Here is a 14,726-nt window from a genome sequence, read left to right on the forward strand (position 1 = left end):
ACATGGAAGCAATTTTAAATTGTTTTGTTTTGTTTGTTTGTATAGTTTTGACGTTGCATGGAACCAGTGGTTATTCAGCAACGGGACCAATGGCTTTACGTGACTTCCGAACCACATCAAGAGTGCACTTCTATCACCAGAAATACACACACCTCACTCCTCAATTGAATGACAGAATCGAAACCGTGACCACCGAGGTGGGACGTAAACACCATACCAACCACGCCACTGAGACTACTTTTGTTCTACCTTCACAGTCAAACTCTCCGAAACAGGGGTTGAGTCAAGGCTGTAGGGATGCTATATTCTGGTTGAATCCTCAACACAAAAAAGCAGATATGGTTCACACAACACCAAGCTCCTAAGCGGAAAAGGTCCTAGTCAAACCAACAGAAATGTTCACGAGTATAACTGAAAACAATGTCCATAGTATGGCCAACCCAGGTCAATGTGTGCACAGTTCCATCCGATAGGACGTTTATTTCTTTATTAGTGACATAGGAGGAATGGCTGGAACAGATATGTACAGTAGGTTCACTCATATATCCGCGTAGAAACGGATTAAGACTGGGATTGCTTTTCACATAAGGTTGTACAAGGACTTTTCATATTATAATTACAAAATTACTGAAAGGACAAATTATCCTTTGTCAAGACCAAAGGTTTGTTCGCGTATGAACAATTAATTTCCCTGTAAATAGTGCAGATAGGTACTGAACAAGTCTTGGTCCTTGGCCAGTCCAAGGAGGGAGTTCTAGTAGTGGAACAATTTTAAAATGTCACTTACTTTACTTGTGATAATTCATCAATTTCATGCACCAAACCATATACTCTGCCTATCAGCATGAATACAATCAAAACTGTAGTGATAGTCTTGGCTCAAAGAAATTATTCTTCTCTTGGCATGAGAATCAGTCAAAAGTCCTTGATTTGGGCATCCTCTGACTTCACAGTCGCATTAGATGAAGCTTTCATCAGTCACTTGTTCAACATTTACAACTACTTCTTGTGCTTTCTTATAATAAGGATGTGACAGTCCTGGCTTGAAGATGGAGAAAAACCTGTTTTTCCCCTCTTGGCACGAGAATCAGCCACGAAATCCTTTCTTCTCCCACAATTAATTGGAGAATGCACTGGCGTCACCGTCACTGAAGATTGTTGACGCCGAAGCAGATTAACAAGAATGACAGACGTGCGTCTTTTCCACTTGCATGTTATTTTTTATAATGCTTGCAATCTTTCCCAAAAATGTGTCACTAAATCAGAAAGCATAGTTGTACAGTACTCTCAGACATCTAAGAAGTAAAAGTGGAAGCAAGTCTCTACCCTCAATAACAAACATATTTTGGATGAACCATATTTAATCAATATACTTGGGGCTAAATATTTTAAACACGGGGAACTTTATAAAAAATGTGGCTTTTTTTTCTTTATTTAACCAACATACAGTTTAGATGATACCAATCTTGTTGGCGACATCCAGGGCGTCATAGTCTGGTGCTAATTTAACAAACGCCTTCTTCAGGCCATCAGGTCTATGTAGGGTGTTGACGCGGGCAACGTCGATTTCATAGAGCTGTTGGAGAGAAACAAAATGAGCATTAAAAAACCTGTGATATTTGAAAATATAAATGAAAAAATGTGAAATGTATGACTAGAAATAACAAGTAAAATTAGTATAAAAATACATTGGAAACAATACGACTCATTAAATTTTTCTTAAAAGAAAAAAAATTCAAAATCTCATTGAAATTTGAACTTTTAATATAAAACTTGAAGCAAATGCTTGAAACTTGATACAACAAAACCAACACATTGAAGACAAGAATGTTCTAAAGGATTCTGACAATTTATGCCATTTGCTGCTGACTGAATACGCACCATTACCAGAACTTACAAGTATTTCTCCCAAATCCTCGAGAGGTTATACAAGAATTGAATATAAAATTTAGCCCAAAGACCTTTTCGGGGGGGGGTGGTTAATGAGGCACTTTCTTCAAGTAATAGTTCTTTGGAGTAAAATTCAGTAAATAAATTACTTAATAAATGATACAGAAGCAACTAGAATCTATCTACATCTGTATTAAGCAGTACAATAATTTTCTTTACTTTACATTATCAAACATTAGCTGGCATTTTTTTAAAATCCATTTAAGCTAACACTTAACAATTGAAATTCCCATAGCAATAATGCCATGAATATATTATTTTTTTTTTTTTTTTGTAATATGCCTTTTCTTTACCATACCATCAAAATAGTAACACTATTCACAAACAAAAAGAAAAACTTGAAATATGAAAAATAAACCATTCATACCATGGAAAATATATTCACAGCAACCAAAAGACAAATCTGGTAACCTTAACATCTCAAAAGTTTCAAATAACTTCAGCAATTAACCTGCTAGTATTATACTGGACATGAAAATACATCAACATATCTTGCATGATAACTGTGAACCTTGATAAAATCTCTAGATAAGTTATTGCTTCTTCTTATCCAAAAATCCTGTTAAGACTGCTTAGTCTGGAAAAATTATGCATAATTAGTCCAGGTGGAACAGTCAATTATTGATCTCCCTTGTCTTTGCACACACACAACACTAAGGATGCAATGGTGCCTTGAAAGAAAGGGTTTCATGCATTACAAAACTAATCTCAGGGTACCTCATTGGAAAGTTAAAATGGATGCTTGTAATGGATAAACTTGGACATTTAGTTCAGCAGTTTAAAAGATTCTACATTATGAATGTAGTCTGGTACTGACAAGGTCTAACGTTTTTTTCTTTAATAACTCATTTACCTATTACCAACATTTAACAAGTTTGGTAAGGAATAGAATGGAGTGGAATATACAATTTAGGATAGGCCAAGCGCTGGGACCTATAAAGTCATTCAGGGCTGCAAAAGAAATTGAGAGTAAAAAGGGTTTAAAGGCATAACAGTAACAAAACTTTTGCAATTGCACTATGAAACAATTGCTAGGTGTGTGTTCTACAATCAGTTTTAACCAATGCTTCTAATTTTCTAACTCCTACTATCTCTTTCCATAAACATTTGAAATATACCAATACTCTTGATTTTCTAGATTTCTAACATATGGGACTTCTCCCGTTACCATCTGTCAAGGATATCACTACTCAATTGTGTATGGGACTTCTCCCGTTACCATCTGTCAAGGATATCACCTAACTCAATTGTGTATGACCATCTTCAATATCCCCTAATAAAGCTTCTTCACAGGCTTCACAAAAAACCTTTTCTTCTCCCAACTCACTCACTACCACTTATCTACCATTATGTTTTTACCTTTTCTTCCTATTTAATTCTGCTTTTTTAATATCTTGGGTCGTTCCTTCTTCACGAAACGCAAATTGTCCCACCACTGATCTATACTGTCAACTATTTTCCTACCACTGATCTGTACTCTGTCAACTCTTTTTTCCTATCACACTATATTACCAGAAAATCTTCTAGCTGCTGGTTCTCTTAAAGAATTTATACACTGCCACTGACTAAGATAAATTCGACCCTTTTTTCTCTCTCTTATCATTACTCCTATACTTATACTTCGTGTACTACTTACAATTTCCCACTTGTTTCCCTTAAAAATCCTTCAGTTTCTCCATAAAATCATCTACATGTGTGCATAAAATATTCAATTTAGTCTTTTCTCCAAAAGAATTGTTTAGGTTCTGACTGACTTTTCTCACCTTACAGTACCACGCCTTTGCTGCATCCTTCCCTTATCCTATACACATTTTTCTTCGATTTCCATAACCCACACAAACCACCTACCTTTAAATTTCATCGCTTTGTAAATATGCAGTTTTTACATCCAATATTCCTTGACCACAAGTTGGGTTAATAGCCATTTGTTTTTTTTATTGTCTGTGGACTTCACTGTTCTAATACATGAAAACTCCTGGCTTCTTCAAGTATACTTTTCCCTATCACTCTACTTCACTTTGATTCTGCCTTAAAATACCTAATTATAAAATCTCTCAGAACTGCACTAATATAAAACTTAGGCAAGGAACAGACAGTTTGGGGAGTTTGGGCGGGGGGGGGGGGTGAGGCGCTTTCCCTAAGTAATAATAGTTCTTTGGAGTAAAACTCAGTTAATTTATAAATAAATTACTTAATAAATAATTTATATGTAACTAGAATCCATCTGCTTCTGTATCAAAATTAAAATAATTTTCTTTATATTTATCAAACATTCCAATGCCAATAATCCCATGAATAGATTAAACTTCTTTTTTTAATATGCACTTTTTTTTTACCATACAATCAAAATAGTGAAACAATTCACAAAAATAAAAAAAAATTAAAATATGAAAAATAAACCATTCATACCATGGAAAATATATTCACAGCAAACTAAAGACAAATCTGGAAACCTTACATCTCAAAAGTTTCAAAAAAACTTCGGCCATTAACTGCTAGTAATATACTGGACAGGAAAACTGTGAACCTTGATAAAATCTCTAGATAAGTTATTGCTTCTTCCTATCCAAAATGAAGTTTTTATGATAAAACAAAGTTTAATGTATACTTACCTGGCAGGTATATATATAGCTATATTCTCTGTTCCACCTGGCAGAAATTTTCAAAACTCGCGGCAAACGCTAGTAACCTATTAGTAGTTCAGGCAACCACCACCCCGTTACTGTGGCGCTAGCGCTAGGAACCGTTCCCAATTGGGCCAGATTTTCTCTGAACCCTGTCCCCTGAGGGGAGGCGGGTGGGAATTAAATTATATATACCTGCCAGGTAAGTATACATTAACTTTGTTTTATCATAAAAACTTCATTTTAATGTATGACACTTACCCCTGGCAGGTATATATAGCTGATTGACACATTTGGTGGGGGGTCAAGGACAGCAACATTCCTAGAGTATAAAAAATATTATTAAAATACTTATTAAAACTCCAGGTTCCTTACCTGCTAAGGTAGCTGACTTCATAGGTCCTGCCTCTAAGCCTGCTTAAACCTTAGTAGCTCTCAACAAGGAAGAATGTCCTGTATGTTGAAGAAGCTAAGACTGGAAACTGACAAACTGGACGTGACCAATGTGTTGACAGAACCTTACAGCCCTCTTATGCCACGGCATTCAAGCTAGTAACAGATCATTTACCTGAACTACACACACACCATCACCGGATCATACTAACAAGACTGAGAAAAGTACCGCCCACTTTTCTCAGACGACCAATAAACACAAACACCATCACCTAATAAAATCAACTAGCTTAAAAGAAGGTTATGGGGTAGTAACTCCTTTGCCCAATACTGTACCTGAGGACACGTATGGACCTAGCGTCTGACAATTATCAAAGGTTGTCTGAACGTCCCTAAGATAATGAGACGCGAATATTGAATTAGTTCTCCAATATGTAGATTCAATAATTTCCTTGAGGGCTAAATTCTTTTTAAAAGCTAATGAAGTTGCCATGCCCACCCTGACTTCATGAGCCTTCACTTTCAAAATACCAAAGCTCTGCTCTTCACACAAACATATGAGCCTCTTTAATTAACTCTCTCATGAAGAAGGCTAGAGCGTTCTTCGTCATGGGTTCTAGTGCGATCTTTAACTGAAACACCACAGAGCATCAGACTTCCCTCTGATAACTCTTGTTCTTTCTATATAACATCGCAACGCTCTTACTGGGCAGAGAACTCTTTCTTGCTCTTGACCCACCAATTCAGCTAGACCCAAAAAACTTCAAAGGATCTTGGCCAAGGATTAGCTGGATTCTCATTCTTGGCCAAGAAACCTTCTTGGAATGAACACACTGCATTGCCATGTCTCCATCCCACCTTCTTCGATATGGCCTGAAGCTCACTAACTCTTTTAGCAGTTGCTAATGCTACTAAAAAGATAGTCTTCTTAGCAAGATCTCTCAGAGAGGATTCCTCTAAACGGCTCGAATTTGCTAGAAGTTAAATACTTCAAGACCACATCAGGTTCCAAGCAGGTGGCCTGCATTCTGATTGTTCTTCGTACCAAACGACCTAATCAGATCTCTAAGGTCTAAGTTATTCGAGATGTCTAGATCCCTGTGTCTAAACACTGAGGTTAGCATACTCTTATAACCTTTTGATTGTCGAAACTGACAAGCGTAAATCCTTCCTCAAGTATAGAAGGAAATCTGCGATTTGGGTCACAGAGGTACTGGATGAAGACACTTTCCTGTTCTTACACCACTTCCGGAAATTGTCCCACTTCGACTGATACACTGTGATTGTGGAGGTTCTTCTGGCTCTAGCCACTGCACTGGCCACCCTTTTTTTTTTTTCCTCTAGAATATCCCCTCGCTCTGACCAGACGTTCGATTAAAAGTCTGAACGCAAGTCAGACCCAGAGCGAGGGTTATTCTTGTGAAAAACCTGTCGAAGTGGGGTTGTCTGAGTAAAATCTACTCTTATAGGAAGAGTCCTTGGCGTATCTACTGTCCATTCCAGTACTCTGTGAACCAACTTTGGGCCGGCCAAAACGGGGCTATTAAGGTCATCCTCGTCCTTTGCTCTCCCTGAACTTCATCACTTTCCCCAGCACCTTGAACGGAGGAAAAGCGTACAGATCTAAGTTTGACCAATCCATCAGGAATGCATCGACCGCCACTGCTTCCTGGTCTGGAACCGGAGAGCCAAATATCGTTGGTAACCTTTTTATTTCTTTTCGGCTGTCGCAAACAGATCCACTACCGGACGGCCCCACAACTTCCACAGGCTCTGGCAAACCTCCATGTGCAACGTCCACTCCGTCAAGAGAAGTTGCTCTCTTCTGCTCAACAGGTCCGCACCCACGTTCTTCTCTCCTTGTATAAACCTGGTGAGTATCACGACCTTTTCCTCTCCGCCAAAGCAGAATTTCTTTTGCCAGATCGTAAAGGGGAAAAGAATGAGTTCCCCCTTGTTTCCGGATGTATGCCAGAGCCGTGGTGTTGTCCGACGTTGACCTGCACTGTCTTGTTTCGAATCAACTCTCTGAAGTGCTTCAAAGCCAAGAAAATTGCCATCAGTTCCTTCCTGTTTATGTGCCACTTCGTTTTCGACCTTGCTCCAAAGTCCCGACACCTCTTGAGGGCCTAATGTCGCTCCCCAACCCGCGTCCGACGCGTCGGAAAACAAGACGAGTCGGGTTCTTCTGCTGAAGCGACATCCCTCTTGCTAACCTGCCTGGAGTTAGCCACCACTTTAATTCCTCCTTTACTTCGGCCGGAATTAGAAACTGGAAGGAATCCGGTTGCAATTTTTCTTGGCCATGAATCCTCAGGAAAAACTGAAGAGGTCTCATGTGCAGTCTCCTAAAGAAATGAACCTCTCTACCGAAGAGTGTGCCCAGTAGACTCATCCACTCTCTTGCAGAGCATCGGTCTTTCTTTAGAAAGTCCTGCACCTTCCGAATGCATTGGGCTTGCCTCTCGGGGGACGGAAAAGCCCGAAAAGTCACTGCCGATATCTGAATCCCCAAATAAACTATCTGTTGTTGGGGCTCCAATTGAGACTTTCCCATATTCACTACCAGACCTAGGTCTTTTGCCAAGTCCAATGTTTGACTCAAGTCCTCCAGACATTGACTTCTTGATTGGGATCTTATCAACCAGTCGTTCCAGATAAAAAGACACTCTGATCCCTCGTAAAATGTAACCATCTCGCCACATTGGACATATCCTCGTGAACACTTGAGGGGCTTGTGCAAAGGCGAAGCATAGGGCCACCTTGAACTGAAAGACCCTGTCCTGAATCACAAACCTTAGATACTTCCTGCTTCCTGGATGAATCGGAATATGAAAGTATGCGTCTTGTAAGTCCAGAGTCGCCATCCAGTCCCCTGGACGTACCGCTGCCAGTACTGAATCGTTCGTCTCCATAGGGAACTTGGCTATTTTCTACGAAAAGATTCAGTTGACTTACGTCCAGCATGGCCTCCAACCTCCCGAGGACTTTGCAACCAGGAACAGACGGTTGTAAAATCCCGGAGATTCGTGATCCAGAACAGGTTCTATGGCTCCTTTCTCTAGCATGGAAGCTACTTGCTCCCACAGAGCCGCTTTCTTCTCTAAATCGTTGTAATTTGCCCCGAGGGCTCTCGGAGATGTTGCGAGAGGAGGTCTTTTCAAGAAAGGAATCTTGTACCCTTCCCGAGCTACGTTGACAGCCCAGGGACTGCCTTCATATTCTGCCAAACTTCCCAAAAAACCTTGAAGTCTGGCTCCCATGTCGTCTGGAGGACTGAGTTCTCATTCTTTAGAGGGGGGGTCTTGGCTCTCTTTTCGCGGTACTCTCTGACCCCTAAACGGCGGGTCGAGCGAATGTTTCTTCCTCGAAAGGGCTGTTGCGAAGGCCTAGTATCCTTTGGAGTCTTCTTCACCAACTTGGTGGTAAGAACTTTTTAACTGAAGAAGAAAGAAGATCTTGAGTGGCTTTCTGCGAAAGGGAGAGAGCTATATCCCTAATCACCTATGAAGGAAACAGCTGTTTCGAAAGAGGACCGAGAACAGTAACTCCGATTTCGGAGAGTTAGAAACTCCTTTTGAAGCGAACGAACACAACAGCGATCTCTTCTTAAGTACTCCTGCTGTGAATAACGAAGCCAGTTCATTCGTTCCGTCTCTCAGAGCCTTATCCATGCAGGACATAATGCTCTTAGCTGTTCTAAGTCCTGCGAATCCTCTTCTTCTAGGGAGTTCGCTAGCGCTCCCAAAGACCAATCCAAGAAATTGAAGACTTCGAAAGTCCTAAAAATCCCTTTAAATAGATGTCAAAATTCCTGAGACGTCCACCAGACCTTGGCAGACTGTAACGCCTGTCTGCGTGAGCTGTCTACTATACTGGAGAAGTCTCCCTGGGAGGAGGCAGGTACTCCCAGGCCTAGACTTTCTCCAGTAGCGTACCATACTCCTGATTAGAAGCCAACTTAGCTGGAGGAAAAACAAAAGAGTATTTTCCCGATTCGTTTCTTCTCCTTCATCCAGTCATTCACCCGTTGAAGGGCCTTCTTTGCCGAAATTGACATTGTCATTTTAAGGAAAGAGGACTTCTTTGGAGTCCTTGTCTTGGAAAACTGTGATAAGGGGGATAACGGAGCTGTCGGTTTAAATTCCCCCTCAAAAAACAGCCATAAGACGTGAAGTCAGAAACCTTATATCTGAAGACGGTTCCGTATTCTTTTCTTCAATTACTTCCAATTCTTCTTCTGCTGAAGAAATGTCTTGTAAATCTCGTCGTATTGACGCTTCGTTGAAGGAATAGAGTCCTGGAGCCTCGCGTCCTGCGGCTACCGAACGCCAGTCGGCGTCCTAAGCCAGCCTGACGTCCCGCGGGCTTACGAGGCGGTCGGCGTTCATGCCGCTCCTCTCGATGTCCTGCCGCCTGCGTCCTGCGTCCATCGTAGACACGCCTGCTTCCTGCGCCTGCGTCCACCATTGTTCCCGCGTCCTGACGTTTGCGTCCTGCTTCTTTCGCAACTATTTTCCTCTAGCGCCAGTGCGTCCTGCGTCCTCGGCGAACGCGTCCTTGTCTTCCCTTTTAGAAGACTTAATGGGAAGGAAATCGTCCTTACGCTTCGAAGATGCTTGTTCAGGAGCATCCCAAGACTTCATCAGCCCTGCCAACTTTGGGACTGCATTTCCCGTAAGAAAATGCTTCGTACTATCCTCCTGAATGGTTAGACGACGAAGGATGAGGATACGAGCGGGACTGCGACCTAACGGAGAGCGATCTTGTACTCTACCCGACGGAGAAATACGAGGGGAGGATACATGAGAAGATGGAGGCGATTCTCCATGGAAATACCATGCCGAGACTGACGTATATCACCAGTGCGTCCTGCGTTCCATCTCTAGTACGAAAAAATCCTTTTCCTCTTGATCGGCACTGCGTCCCCGTCTTCCGAGGATGACAACACCTCAGGACTACTCCAAGCCTCACTATCTTGCACCTGTCTCTCGAGAGCAGTTGATGTCCTGAACGTCCTCTTGAGTGGGTGAAACACCACTACATACCGACGTTCTCGCTCGGAAGTCGACCTTCCGAGGACGCACACTTCCCAGTTACGCCTTTTCTGCGGCGAACTGCAACAGCCTGGGACTTTGCAACAGGACTGTTCGAAGGGACGCCTGACCGTGGACAAAACCTCTCTCGCCTCCCTTCGACTGTCGACATGCCTTCTCCCTTGGGTCTGGAGCTTGACAGAGGTCTAGGTCTAGGAGCACGAGAGAGACGATCAGACGCCCCCTCCACTACACTTTCACTGACATCGAAAGCACTAACTCTATCTGTAAGTCGCTGTATCTGGTCGCCCATGGACGCAAGGGCAGCGAACACTTTCACAATATTTGTATCGTTCGCCTCCTCCGATACAGCAGCGGGCGCAGGAGATACCTGGGGAGAAGGAACTACCAATTCTACATTAGAAGGAGCTGGAGAGGAAATACATTCACACTCCTTTTACTCGAAGAATTTGACTTCTCACTACGAGAAACAGATCTCCTTACACGATCTTTCTCAAGCCTCTCAACATATTTCATAAAGACCTTCCATTCCTCTCTGATAAATTCTCACATCAATGCATTTTATTCTCCCAAGTACACATATTCTCCCTACACTTCTTACAAACGGTATGAAGGGTCGACCGAAGCTTTCGGCAATCTTACCTTACACCCTCTTTAACACACACTCTAAACATACTTCCAGTATCAGACATCTTTAAAGAACAATCCAAAGCGAATGCCAAGCTAACGTTTCCGAGTACAATACCAAATCCAAGATCAGTCAGCAACGAGATTGAAAATTCTAGCAGGGAACCACCAACAATGTTGCCGGTTCGGCTGGCAGAGAAAATCTGGCCCAATTGGGAACGGTTCCTAGCGCTAGCGCCACGGGAACGGGGTGGTGGTTGCCTGAACTACTAATAGGTTACTAGCGTTTGCCGCGAGTTTTGAAATTCTGCCAGGTGGAACAGAGAATATAGCTATATATAATACCTGCCAGGTAAGTGTCATACATTAAACTTCTGTTAAGACTGCTTAGTCTGGAAAAATTATGCATAATTAGTCCAGGTGGAACACGTCAGTCTTGATCTCCTTGTCTTTCCACGCACACAACACTAAGGGTGCAATGGTGCCTTTGAAAGAAAGGGTTTCATTGCATTACAAAACTAAACTCAGGGTACCTCATAGGAAAGTTAAAATGGATGCTTGTAATAGATAAACTTGGACATTTAGTACTTCAATATTCCCCAATAAAGCTTCTTCACAGGCTTTACAAAAAGACCTCTTTCTTCTCCCAACTCACTCATTACCACTTTTCTCTCATGTGTTTAGTTTTTCTTCCTATTTTAATATGCTTTTCCATATCTTGGGTTGTACCTTCTTCATGAAACACAAATTGTCTAACCACCATCTATACTCTGTCAACTCCTTTTTTCCTAACACACTATATCACCAGTATATCTCCTAGCTTCTGGTTCTCTGACAGAATTTATACACTGCCACTGATTAAGATAAATTCTACCCTTTTTTTTCTCTCATCATTACTCCTATACTTATACTTAAAACTTTTACATCGTGTTCTACTTACAATTTCCCTCTTGTTTCCCTTAAAAATCCTTCATTTATCCATAGAAATCACCTACATGTGCATAAAATATTCAATTCAATGTCTTTTCTCCAAAAAGGTACATGGTTTCATATTTGAACTTTGCTTTGTCTGTGACTCGCCTGTTCTAATACATGAAAACTCCTGGCTTAGAGTATGATTTTCCCTACTGCTCAAATACACTTTGATTCTGCCTTCTCATACCTAATTATATAATTTCTCAGAATTGAACTGAATATAAAATTTAGGCCAAAGACCATTTCAGAGGGGTGGGTAATGAGTCACTTTCTAAAAGTAATAGTTTTTTTGGAGTAAAATTCAGTAAATTACTTAACAAATAATACAGAAGTAACTAGAAACAACCTACCTCTCTAATAAGCATTACAATAATTTACTTTATATTATCAAACACTAATTGGAATTTGTTTATCCATTTAAGCAAACACTACTATAGATATCCAAATAACAAAAACGCCACATCCAAATAGTGAAAGTATTCACAAAACACAAACCTTTAAAATATGAAAAATAAACCATTCATATCATGGAAAATATATTCACAGCAAACTAAAGACAAATCTGGAAACCTTAACATCTCTAAAGTTTCAAATAACTTCGGCCATTAACCTGCTAATAATATACTGGACATGAAAACTGTGAACCTCGATAAAATCTCTAGATATGTCATTGCTTCTTCCTATCCAAAAATCCTGTTGAGATTGCTTAGTCTGGAAAAATTATGCATAATTAGTCCAGGTGGAACATTCAACTCTTGATCTCCCTTGTCTTTGTACACACAGAACACTTAAGGATGCAATGGTGCCATGAAAGAAAGGGTTTCATGCTTTACAAAACTAAACTCAGGGTACCTCTTTGGAAAGTTAAAATGGGTGCTTGTAATAGGACATTTAGTTCAGCACGACTTGAAGACTTCTACATTGTGAATGTAGTCTGGTACTGACAAGGTCTAACTTTTTTTTTTTTTTTAATAACTCCTCTACCTATTACCAACATTTAACAACTTTGGTAAGTAATGGAATGGAATGGAGTGGAATATAGAATTTAGGACATGCAAAGCACTTGGACCTATAGTCACTCAGGGCTGAAAGAGAAACTGAGAGTAAAAAGGTTTTACATGCATAACAGTAACAAAACTTTTGCAATTGCACTACGAAACAATTGCTAGGAGTGTGTTCTACAATCAGTTTTAACCAATCCTTCTATTTTCTACCTCCTACTATCTCTTTCCATAAAAATTTGAAATATACCAATACTCTTGATTTTCTAGATTTCTAACATATGGGACTTCTCCCCTTACCTTCTGTCAAGGATATCACTAACCCAATTGTGTATGACCATCTTCAATATTCCCCAATAAAGCTTCTTCACAGGCTTCACAAAAAGACCTTTTCTTCTCCCAACTCACTCACTACCACTTTTCTCTCATGTGTTTAGTTTTTCTTCCTATTTTAATATGCTTTTCCATATCTTAGGTTGTACCTTCTTCATGAAACACAAATTGTCCCACCACTGATCTATACTCTGTCAACTCCTTTTTTCCTAACACACTATATCACCAGTATATCTCCTAGCTTCTGGTTCTCTGACAGAATTTATACACTGCCACTGATTAAGATAAATTCTACCCTTTTTTCTCTCTTATCATTACTCCTATACTAATACTTAAAACTTTTACATCGTGCTCTACTTACAATTTCCCACTTGTTTCCCTTAAAAATCCTTCAATTCTCCATAGAAATCACCTACATGTGCATAAAATATTCAATTCAATGTCTTTTCTCCAAAAAGGTACGTGGTTTCATATTTGACCTTTGTATTGTCTGTGACTCCTCTGTTCTAATACATGAAAACTCCTGGCTTCGAGTATGATATTCCCTACTGCTCAAATACACTTTGATTCTGCCTCTCATACCTAATTATATATTTAATTTTCAGAATTGAAAACAGAAGATAAAATGTTAAGACAAAAGACCCCATTTTCAGAGGGGTGGGTAATGAGGCGCTTTCTTTAAGTAATAGTTTTTTGGAGTAAAATTCAGTAAATTTATCAATAAATTACTTAAAAAATAATACAGAAGTAACTAGAATCAATCTACCTCTCTAATAAGCATTACAATAATTTACTTTATATTCATACAAACACGAATTGGAAATTGTTTTTTTATCCATTTAAAGCACACACTTAACTATAGATATCCCAAATAAACAAAAAATGCCACATCACAAAATTAGTTGAAAACTATTCACAAACAAAAACACACACAAACCTTTTAAAAATGAAAAATGAAAAAAAACCATTCATACCATATAAAACTAATTTACACCGCCAAACCTAAACAGCAAATCTGGAAACCGAAACCTAAATCTCTAAAGTTTCAAATAACTTCGGCCATTAACCTGGCTAGTAAGATACTTGGATATGAAAAACTGTGAACTCGATAAAACTCTTCAAGATATGTCATTCGCTTCTTCCTATCCAAAAATCACCTGTTGAGATTGCTTAGTCTTGGAAAAATTATTGCATTAATTAGTACCAGGTGGAAATCAAATTCATCTTGATCTCCCTTGGTCCTTTGTACACACAAGAACAAAACTAAGGATGCAAATGGCTGGGACCATGAAAGAAAAGGGTTTCATGCTTTACAAAACTAAAACTCAGGGTACCTCCTCTTGCGGAAAGTTTTAAAAATGGATGCTTGTAAACAGGAAATTTAGTTCAGCCACACGACTTTAAAACTTCTACATTGTGGAATGTAGTCTGGTACTCAGACAAAGGTTTAAACAATTTTTTTTTTAATAAACTCATTTACCTATATTACCAACCATTTAACAACCTTTGGTAAGGAATTATGAATGCGGAATGGGAACTGGAATATAGAATTTTAGGATGGAAGGCAAAGCCACGGGGACCTATAGTCACTCGGGGATTGAAAGAGAAAACAGAGTAAAAAAAGTTTTACATGCAATAACAGTAACAACAAAACTTTTGCAATTGCCAACTATGAAACCATAATTGGCTAGGAGGTATAAGTGTGTTATATCAGTTTTAACCAATGCTTTAATTTTTAATTTTCTAAATGCCTACTATCTCTTCCC

The 14,726-nt window shown here is 39.7% G+C and overlaps 1 protein-coding gene across 1 annotated transcript in view; it reads right to left on the reverse strand.

Moving 5' to 3' along the window:
• Positions 1 to 1,400: 1,400 nt before the first annotated feature.
• LOC135213980 (large ribosomal subunit protein uL23-like) overlaps positions 1,401 to 14,726 on the reverse strand; it is a 29,720-nt gene continuing 16,394 nt past the window's right edge. Inside the window, exon 5 of the mRNA XM_064248058.1 lies at positions 1,401 to 1,576. Coding sequence (XP_064104128.1) covers positions 1,451 to 1,576 — 126 coding nt within the window. The 3' untranslated portion in view covers positions 1,401 to 1,450. The remainder of the gene's footprint in view (positions 1,577 to 14,726) is intronic.

The sequence above is a fragment of the Macrobrachium nipponense genome, chromosome 43 (genome assembly GCF_015104395.2).
Source record: "Macrobrachium nipponense isolate FS-2020 chromosome 43, ASM1510439v2, whole genome shotgun sequence".
Classification (NCBI taxonomy): domain Eukaryota; kingdom Metazoa; phylum Arthropoda; class Malacostraca; order Decapoda; family Palaemonidae; genus Macrobrachium; species Macrobrachium nipponense.